This window comes from Muscardinus avellanarius, assembly GCF_963383645.1.
Source record: "Muscardinus avellanarius genome assembly, chromosome: 4".
Taxonomy (NCBI): domain Eukaryota; kingdom Metazoa; phylum Chordata; class Mammalia; order Rodentia; family Gliridae; genus Muscardinus; species Muscardinus avellanarius.
In genome coordinates this window covers 10016364-10027572 of record NC_137789.1, presented here as the reverse complement: position 1 = coordinate 10027572, position 11209 = coordinate 10016364, and the positions used below count along the sequence as shown (strand labels likewise).

General features: G+C 39.2%; 1 protein-coding gene across 1 annotated transcript in view; it reads right to left on the bottom strand.

Annotated features, from left to right (window-relative positions):
• Positions 1-6300: 6300 nt before the first annotated feature.
• TMEM71 (transmembrane protein 71) overlaps positions 6301-11209 on the bottom strand; it is a gene marked incomplete at both ends in the record, with an annotated part of 39476 nt that continues 34567 nt past the window's right edge. Inside the window, 4 exon segments of the mRNA XM_080694714.1 lie at positions 6301-6446; positions 6449-6466; positions 7171-7258; positions 10024-10084. Of these exon segments, the coding sequence (XP_080550840.1) occupies positions 6301-6446; positions 6449-6466; positions 7171-7258; positions 10024-10084 (313 nt within the window).

Here is an 11209-nt window from a genome sequence, read left to right as displayed (position 1 = left end):
AGTCATCTGTTTACTAATCAACAAACCCAGGAGCCAGCACAGAGCAAGTAGACACTCCTACTGAATGAAAGGAGATGAGACCCTTTAAAGGACTTGCAAATACCCTGTGCAAATTCTCCTTGGAATCCTAAAGTCACCGTAACCAAAAGCGGACTTGTAAGCAGTAGACAAAGGGGGACTTTCCCTCTCGGGACTCCCTCCCCTTTTGGGGAGCTGTTCTCTCTCTCGCAGGTCTTGTTGGCTCTGAGAGAAGGCAGAGTGCATCTGAGGGCATGTGGCTCGGGTGACATCTGAAGGCCTGAAGGCCTCCGCTGGACATCAAGGCTTGCCAGGCCCCTAGGGGTGACCTGTACTTATTTTCTGGCAGATCGTGTGGACTCTGGGAGAAGGTAGTTTGCAACTGATGGGCACTTGGCTCGGTCGACACTCGGGTAGTAACCCTGAAGGCAGCTACTGGACCCTGGAGTTCCGACCGCCCCTATGGGGTATTTGGCCACTTTTCTCTATTCCCTTCTGGCAGATCACATGGATGCTGGAAGCAAGCAGCCTGCACCTGAAAGCAATTCGGCTTGGGCTACTCTCAAGTATTGTCCTGAAGGCAGCTGCTGGACCCAGAGTTCCACCCCCTTTGGGGGTGTTCAGCCACTCTCCCCCCATTCCCTGCTGCTTCCAATAAACCTTTTACTCCCCTTCCTGAAGTCTGCGGGTGTCATTTTATGCTCACCGTATACAAGAACTCACCGGGTTTCCTCTCAAGAAACCCCCGTTTCAGAAGGAGATTTGAGAAGCTTGAGAGGGGAGAAAAAAGGTGAAGTTCTCAGTTGTCCTGAGAGTTTGCTGTTTTGATTTAGTATGCTGCCTCATGGAAAACATATACACCTGCCTTAGCAACTCTGGTGAGGATAGCTCATGCAGCGTTTGATCTTCAAGGCAGCACCCTCTCACAGACCCTCTCAGCAGCAAGGGATGTGGAGAGGGCAAGGGTGGTGAGGGCAGCTCTGACTGTGAACAAAGGGTCCCACTCACCTTCTGGGGAAACCCTTGGGAAAGCCATTTTACCTCTCAAATGTTATCTATTAAATGTACAGAATGGCAGTTTTCATATTTGATATGCTAGTCTCATTTCCAGAGAAACAGGACCAATATGATATACATATATACACATACATATACACACATACATATCATGTACATATATATGTATATAATTATGTACATATAAAATAATATATATTATATATTGTGTATTATATTTTATATATGCATATATAAATAATATATCATTATTTATTTACATATACATATATGTATACACACAAAACTAATTATATGAGCACACAAATACATACATGTAAGTATTACCTATATTTATATTACATATTATATATGCTATTGGTTAAATTGCCTTACCAATACATAATATATATTAATAATGTTGGCTACAGCATATAAAATTAAATTCTTTTTATATTGTATACTGTAATATATAATAAAGTATGATAGTATAATACATATTATATATAGCAAGTATATATAATATATATCAATAGTATGATAGTATTTTATATGCTATATATACTATATATAGTATGATAGTATAATAATATAATATATATAGCTATACTATATCATATACTCTGATTCTCTTCTTTGCAGAGCCTTGCCTAACAGAATATATTGACTGTACACATGCACACATGTACACACATATGCAGAAAGGAAGAGAGGAAGATTTTAAGGAATTGGCTTATGAGATTGTGGGAGCTTGTGAGTCTAAAATCTGTGTGGCGAGCTGGCATCCTAAACATTGAGGTGAGATGCAATGCAACAGGCTTGTGTGGAAAGGATGGAAACTTAGCCAAAATGTTTACGTTTTGGTCTGGTGGAAGCATGCATTGTTTGGGGAAAGCCTTTTTCTTTGGTTTTAGGCCTTGCATTGGTTGGAAGAGTTCCCACTCACACTACAGAGAGTCATCTTCTTTACTGACATCCAGGATTGTGAACAGTGATCATTTACAATATACCTTCCCAGCAGCATCTTGACTACTGTTTGACCAAACAACTGGGCCCAACCTAGCCAAGTTAAGCTTCATCACTGCCTGGGGGTTTGTTAGGAAGTTTAATATGTGAGCAGGGTGAGATGGCCACATGCAGTATCAGGCCACAGGGCAAGCTTCCCGGTGGGTGCATTTCTTACCACTCTTTGCTAATTATCACTGCAGAGTTTCTTATATTTTTCTTCTTTCCTCTCCTCGTTTTTGATAATTTACTTATTTTCCCTTTCTCTACTCTCATGAAGCGAATGCCATACTACAGTTGCCATCAATCCAGTGGACGAAGTCATCTACATTATTAAAACTCTGATCTTGTAAATATTTTAAGGATATTTATTTATTTATTTATTTTAGCTATTATGTATATTTGACACTGGAAATTACATGTTTAGCCAGTCCTCTGTCCACTGGCATCTGTTCCTTGAAAGTAGGCTGTTTTTTCCTTCATTAAAAACAATACAAGCCGGGCGTGGTGGCTCACACTTGTAATCCCCATGCTTGGGAGGCTGAAATGGGAGGATTGCACAGGTTTGAAGCCAGCCTCAGCTACTTAGTGAGGCTCTCAGCACTTTAGTGAGACTAAGTTTCCAATAAAGTATAAAATAGGTCTGGGAGTGTAGCCCAAAGGTAGGAAGCCTCTGGGTCCCATCCCTGGCACCACACACACACACACACACACAAAAACCCACAATATTAAACAACAACAACAACAACAACATGACAAAAAAAACTAGTCTAATCTGTAGAAAATACCAGGTAATTATAAGCTGATCAAAAGTTGTAATAATGATGTAAAAATAGTGATTTTTCAATTTGTGCATGGACAATTATAACTATGAATTATTTGTACTTTCTATACCAACAGTATCTCTACTATAGGTCTTTGGAAGATCTACAGAAGTCAAAAAAGTGATGTTCCATTCAGCTAACAATGAATCTCCCTGGCACTGGGCACATATTGTGGGATAGTGGGTATTGTGGCCTGTTGGTTATTAGGGTGGGCCTCCTATACTAAGATTAATGTCCTTATAGATGAAAGGGAGACCTCAACTTAGTGAGACTTTATTTTAAAATAAAAAATAAGAGAGTAGGGATAGAGCTTCGTGGTAAAGTGACTCTGGATTCACTCTCCAGTACCACAAACAAACAAACAACACATAGGAGATGCTGGGTCACTCTCTCCACCATGTGTGGAAACAAGAAAACAGCCATTTGTAAACCAGGAAGAGGGCCCTCACCAGAAACTGAGCTGGTTCTATGATCTTGAACTTCCCAGTTCTATGATCTTGAACTTCCCAGTCTTAGAACAATGGGAAATAAGAGTTTGTTGTTTCAATAACCCAACCTATGGTATTTTGTTATAGCAGCTAGAATCAACTAAGACACGGGGTAAGTGGGAGTCCTGTCACCATTGGCCACGTGGTACCTCCCCTTTTTGTTTTATACAGTACCTTGATTCCTTGCTAGACAGAAATCTCCTTGATGGTAGGCCCAAATATTAAAACAGTATGCACCTGATTCATGTTTTATGGGTAGTATGCTCTTAATAATTTTTTTCTTTTTAAATTAAGATACTTTCAGTTGGGTGAACAGTGCACACCTACAACCCTGGTGCTTGAGAGGCTGAGACAGGAGGATCACAGGTTCAAGTCCAGAAACTTAATGAGATCCTTAGAAACTTAGAGAAAACTTGTTTTAAAATACAAAGCAAGTTGGGGTTGGTGTCATATTGTAATTCCAGCATTTGGGAGGATGAGACAGGAGGAACGTGGTTCATGGACAGCCTCAGCTACTTAGTCAGGCCCTGTTTTAAAATAAAGAATAAAATATAGGGCTCGGGGTATAGCTCAGAGGTAGAATGCCCCTGAGTTCCATCCCTAGTACCATAAAAAATAATAAATAAATAAATAAGTAAATAAATAGCAAAATATGGCTGTGGTTGTAGCTCTGAGGTCACACACACACACACACACACACACACACACACACACACTGAGATAACTTTCTATGCATTCTTTTCACACTTTAATTTACTTTCCCAACCTTTTTTTTATTTGGAATCTCGGCAAGGTACAAAAAGGTACAAAGTGTGTAGATTGCAGAAACTGAAAAACATGTTTTCTGCACAAGTCTATATATGAAACATAATACATAATTCATATATAGTATATGGAATGACTATATATAGCATCTTAGCCACCTTTGAAAGATGCTATGGAACTCTTTGTTTTGAAAACTGGCAAATAAAGAAAAAGGGATAAACATTTACTCTTCCTTTCCTATAACAACCGAACCACAGAAATCAGATGGCAGATGATTTTCTATTCAGATATGTCCCCAAGAATAAATAAAGAGGGCATGATTGAATTAAAATTTCCTTAATTTTCAACTCCTTTTGAGTTAAAGGTCTAAGCATTGAATAGAAATAGCTGTTGACAACATAGAAATATTCTGTGTCCATCCTGATGAAGACTTTGACAGCACTCTTGAAGTAGCTGTCCATTCCTTCCTGCAAAAAAAAAAACAACCCTCAAAATTAAAACAATTAAGCCTCCATACTCAACTCTGCATGTGTAGATAATGTGGGAGACTGGAGGAGACATTAAACTTTACTGCAGAATGCAATCAGCAAAATTCCAACAGAGGAAAATTACTGGACAAATTATCTGGTGTCCACAAAAAACAAACTTCAGGCTGGGTCGGGATGGATATTGGTGGAGAAACCTATTGAGAGATTCCCAGGATGTATTAAGCCAGCAAACACAGGAAGAACTGTAGGATAGTATTTAGAATGCATGCTGTTAATAAAAGTACAAGACAAGGCACAGAAATAATGCCCATAAATAAGGATGGCAGTTATTCCAAGGGTGGAGTGTTGGGAGGGGTACCTGGAGGGTACAGCCAGCAAGATTTTACCTCTTTTCATTTTAGATTCTTAAAAGTGAATATCCCTTATAACAGTTTATTAAATCATACCTCTTTTCCTTCATTTTCTATATTTTTTGTATTTTAACAATAAAATATTCTAACAACAGCTGTTCTACCTGATTTGCAGAGTGCACAAAGCCTACATAAACTGTGATGTCTCGTTAAGTGCAGGATCTCTTCCATCTCCTTCATTGTCATATCCTTGGGGCCAGCCTGGCTTTTGGCACACGGTTACACTAAATATATACTTATGAAATCAATAAATAAGTGATACTAGAATCAAATACATATACACAATTCTATTCTGATATGAACTTCAGCGAAGTTAAAAATCCCCAAGTAGTGGACTCCAGATCTTTGGGAATTTTGGTGTACTGAAGACACAGTAGTTCTTGATAACCATGTGCCTACTGCCAGGGATTCAGTGATTCCACACACCCCTCCAGCCATTTCTCAGACAGACAAAGGCACCATGACAGTCCTTTGTTGGAGGTTCAGGCAATCTTGGAGGGCAATGGAAACTTCCCTAGTCCATGTACATTTATTTATTTATTTATTTATTTATTTATTTGAAGTACTAGGGATGGAACTCAGGGACATTCTACCTTCAAGCGACACCCCCAGTCATATTTTTCATTCTGTTATTTTTTGAAACACATTTGGGAGGCTAAGACAGAAGGATCCCGGTTCATGGACAGCCTCAGCTACTTAGTGAGGCCCTTTGCAACTCAGTGAGACCCTGTTACCCTAATTCATTTAGAAGCTAGAAATGCTTTGTGGGGGAAGAGTGATTGAACTTTTACAACTTTCTGTTGCATGTACAAACTATGTTTATTTAATTTTGAGTTGGTTACATAAGCTGTTTTTCATTGTTGCATCAAAGCAGGTCAATCAGGCATGGGTAGAAGTGGGTAGAAGGGTCTCTCAGGATTCTCTGATGAGTTAATGTCTGAGAACCACTGCCTGAGGGGGGTAGATAGCAGGGGGCATCCACTCCAGGTATTCTGTTCTCTGTCACATTCCCTAGTCCTTTCCCTTCTCACTACCAGTGTTTGCGGGAAAAAAAATTTAATTCTTTTCATGAGTATATTATCATGATGAGGGGAAACCAAGATTATTATTATTATTATTATTATTATTGGTGGTACTGGGGTTCCTGGAAGCCCTTCTACCTCTGGGCTACACTCCCAGACCTATTTTATATTTTTTTATTTGGAAACCAGCGCTGCTGGCTTCGAAGCGATCCTCCTGTCTCCGCCTCCCAAGTGCTGGAAGTACAAGCGTGTGCCACCACGCCCGGCTAAAACCAAGATTATTTTTAAGTCACATAGATTAATTTTTTTCTCCCTCGATTATCCAGTTGCCTACTCCTTTGCAATAACACAGTTGATTCCAAGTAGTCTCCAAGTTGGACAATTTTCAGATATTCAGATTGAAGATATTCATCAGAGGCATTTCTAAGTGCTTGTCAATTTTTGGCAAACCTAGATTGGAGAAAGGAGAAAAGGAATGCATAATTCATCCACATACACAAGAAATGTAATATCTAATCACTGTGCGCTCACACGTGTTCACACACAGAACTAGCTTGGCTAATTACAACTTGGAAGAGTGGAACATCAACTGACAGTAATGTCTGGTTTTGATTCTGTCCCCAATGTCCTCCGTATTCTCTCCTCTGAAAGACCAGGGAAGTTTTAACCCCTAAGTCCAGCTTAGTACTTAGTTAACGATCATTTCATATTGTATTGTCCTTCCGCCCACATCACCAACCCCAGTACAGTCTATATGGTAACATTTGCATTTTGTGTGTGTGTGTGTGTGTGTGTGTGTGTGTGTGTGTGTGCATGTCCATGCATGTGTGTGTATGCGTGTGTGTGTTACTGAGAATGGAGCCCAGAGGCCTTCTACCTCCAGCGTCTGTTTATTTTTTTTGTTTTGAAATAGCTAGGTTGTTGAGAGTCTCACTAAGTTGCTGAGACTGGTCTCAAATCTGCAGTTCTCCTGGCTTATTTTTCTGATTCCTGGCATTACAGGTGTGTGCCACAACTCTCAGCTTCCCTGGAGTTTATTAATTATTAATATGTCAGCTAGTTAATTATTATCACTAGTTTACTCACCATGTGTATAAACATACTTTCCTCCATCTTAAAGTCTCATGTTACCCATTTTGCTGCCAGAAGCTCACAACTGCACACAAAGTGCACCCTGATGCTAACACATCCTTGACAATATGGAATACTTGTGATGACCTTTGAATGAAGGGGACACTCAGACTAATGGAAAAAAAAGATAAACAGCCCTCATAACTGCAGACTTGAAATTGGAGGCAGAAGGTGGTCAAAAAAGCATTGCATTATGTTGTGAAAAAGGATATGACTTGAGAAGAATGAAGTGTTAAAGAAGAGGCACCTAATCTAGTCTAACCGTGCACGGTGCAGGATGGGCGTGGGAAGGCAGCTGGATTAGTATTTGCTGCACCGAACTTGAGTTCGCCCTCCCTTTCCTTAGATTCTCATCAGTGATTGCAAGAAGCGACTTATGGGTCATTTCTGATTCTTGATATTAATAATTGTATTTGGCTTATTAGCTTCTGGGTGTGTTTATATAAGAGGGAGAGAGTTGAACATCTTTAATATATAAGCATAGAGCTCTTGGCTATAAAGGAAGTACTTCAAGAAATGATGAAGTAAATATCTTCCGTTTGATGAATATTTATGGAGTACCGACTATTTTCAAGGCCTTGGGGTAGAAACAAAAATGAAGTCAACAGTCCTTGTCCATAAAGCTTAAATGCAAGAGTGTGTGTCTATGAGAACGGGTGGGCAAGAGATAGAAAAAGATAGGGAGAGAAGAAAAGAACAAGTTAAATTATGTACATGAATAAAGAAGAAATCTCATTCCATAAATGAGGCTGTCAATTTAGGATTGATATATAGTCTTCTTATAATTGCTTTCTGTAGAGAACAAACAAAAACCTCAGAGTATTAGGAGGTGCTGATAAAGCACCAGGCAGTAGTAACTGTTAGAGGTCAGATGTGGCCTCTTCCAGGAAGCCTTTCCTGCCCACAGCCCTGCCCTCCTAGTTTGGGGAAATCTCCCTCCTGCTGTTCCCTTGGCCTGTGTGCCAGTGCTTTACTTGTAATTAACATATTCAAATGCAAATTTACTGTGACCTCTATGCATGTTACTCTCCTTAGACTAAAATCTTAGACCAATGACATCCCTTGGTTTTGCAACAATAGTGCCCTTGGTAGAAACTCCATGAATGTCTGTTGAGCTAAACTGCGCAAGCCAGTCAGAACAGAACATGTCATAGTTCTCAATAAAGGTGTGGTACTTTAAGTACTGCCACTTTAGAAATCATGAAGCAAAGGTTTTGGAAAGCATCACTTCAAGAGTCTCATAGTTCATGTGCGAAGAGTTACTTAGAGCGATGGCTCAAAATGAAGGTCTCTCTCAGAATGTTGATTCACATGTTCTGGAATTGGAATCTAGATGTCTGCCCTTTACTCAAACTTCTCTACTGATTCTAGATCAGAAAGGCTCCATCCACATTTTCCAAAACTCTACCCTCATCTACAGCAGCCCTACAAGATGATAACTTGTCCTTCCAATTAATTGTACGGATTCATTAGAAACTCAGAGAGAAAGGGTATATAATTCTCACTATCTGACAAATCATAACAATAGTTTCGCTTCTGAAAGTTGGGTTTTAAAATAGCTTTTTGGGTTTTAAAATTGTGTGTGTGTGTGTGTGTGTGTGTGTGTGTGTGTGTAGTGTGTGTGCATGTGTGTGTGCGCTACTGGGGACTGAGCCCAATGGTGTTTAACGCTGAGCTAGACTCCCAGCCTCTTTCCTTTTTTTTTTTTTTTTTGAAACAGATTCTTACTAAGTTGCTAAGGATCATGCTAGGTTGATGAGACTAGCCTCAAATCTGTGATTCTTTTGTCTTGTCTCAGCCTCCTAAGTGCTGGGATTACTGGTGTGTGTGTGTGTGTGTGTGTGTGTGTGTGTGTGACCATGTCTAGTTCTGCAACAATCTTTTGATTAGTAATTTCTGTTAATCCAGTTCCAACTGGTGGTCATCTCAATATAGCACCCCAGCAAACTTATAATTAATACCATATAAGGCACCTCTATAGATTCTATGTAAATCTAGAAAGAAACCTATAGCTAGATGAAGAAAAGTAGATTTAGAAGAGTTTTAAAGAAATGTCATTAGTTTATATGGGTTAAAAAAAGAATTTGGGGGGTAGTTCCCAGATCCAATTTTATATCAGTTTAAAATAAATGTAGCTACATCAGAGACTTCTTCCAGAAATCTGAACAGCCTAGAAGTTATTGGAATATCATTCAAAGTATCAAGTTAATCAGTATTGCCTAGAATTGTATACCAAATAAATCTTCACTCGACCCCATTGTGATTTCAGAATTAATAGAATGATTTCACGACTAGGGAAACAGTATCAAGAGGAAAGGCTGATGAACTAATTTGAATCACCTCCATCTCCAAGCCATGGGAACGGCCTCTGACAGCCACAATGAGGAGAAAGGCAATCAGCACAGTCCATCTGGCAGTGCGATGGCCCTGTATTTGGAATTCTTTGAGCATCTCACCCAGACCCCAGTAACCCTTTGAAATACGCTGAACTGCCTCAGCCAGCACATAGGGCATTATGAGGTAAGGAAGAGAGGGAAGAGCAAGCCCGGTTCATGACTCAGATCATCTCATGGGCGGCTGCCCAGTCATTTGGGATGGTCTCTTAGGAGGAGGTCTATAAAAGCACTTTTAAAACAATTGAAAAGGCCATTTCTTTTCATATTATTTCCTATGTCCTGCTGTCTTAAAAATTAATTCTATTTATTTTGGGAGACAGGATAATACTCTTAGGTTAACCGAAAATATTCTTCAGGATGAACGATCAAGACCTTTCCTGTATGTGATCATTGCTATTTATTATTCAGTAGAAACTGTTCTCAGATGTCAGATGACAGCATCTCTGTTCCGACAATGACAATAACACAGGCAACACTTACCGGGTACGGGCAACGGCCTTGAAATAGCTGGTGAAGTTGAAAAACAGTGATGTGACTGTATCTTGTGCAGAAAAGGTAAAATATTTAAATTTTCTTTAAACGACCCAAGTTCAAATGAAATACAGAAATCAGAGCAGCACTTGGGGAAACAGTAACTTACAAGCTACAGTTATCATCAGTGTGCATGTGAAGACATTGGCTAATACTCCTCCAATGAACCATCTGAAACAATAGGATTGCTCAGATTTAGTATGTTAATTATGCATTTCCAACACATACAATGCTCTTCTAGACTTAATACAGACCTATAATTTCCAGATTTACTATAAAACTACAATAATAAAGATAATGTAGCCGGGTGTGGTGGCAATTTCCAGATTTACTATAAAACTACAATAATAAAGATAATGTAGCCGGGTGTGGTGGCGCACGCTTGTAATCTCAGCATTCGAGAGGCTGAGACCGGAGGATCCCGGTTCGTGGACAGCCTCAGCTACTTAGTGAGGCCCTCTGCAACTCAGTGAGACCCGGTTTCAAAATAAAGAATAAAAAATAGGGCAGGGGGTGTAGCTCAGAGGTCAAATGCCCTTGGGTTCCATCCCCAGACCCGCAAAAAAAAAGAAAGAAAATAAATAAATAAAGATAATGTGGCTTTGACAAAAGGATAGACACATAGATCAATATAAGAACACAGATAGCCTAGAAATAAACATATATGGGTAAACTGATTTTTAACAGAGGTATAAAAACAATTCAATGGAGAAAGAATAGTCCTTTCAACAAATGATGCTGAGGCTTGGGTGTTTCCATGACAAAGAATGAAGATCCACATGTACAGTATATCTCTTACACAAAATTTAATTGAAACTGGGTCATAAACTAAAACATAAAATATGAAAGTATAAACCTTAAAGAAGAAAACATAAGTAAAAAACTGCATGACCTGTACTTGACAGTAAGATGTCAAATGGAAGCCCAAATTAAGTCTATGAGAGGAAAACAGTCACTGGACTCTATGAAGAGTAAAACCTTTTTCTCTGTGGAAGACACTGCTAAGGCATTAAAAAGACAAGGTACAGGCTGTACTTTGAAATAACTGCAAATCACAGAGCTGATCAAGGTCTTTACAGAATATAAAATGAACATTTAAAACCTAACAATAAGAAAATAAGCAACTCACTTAAAA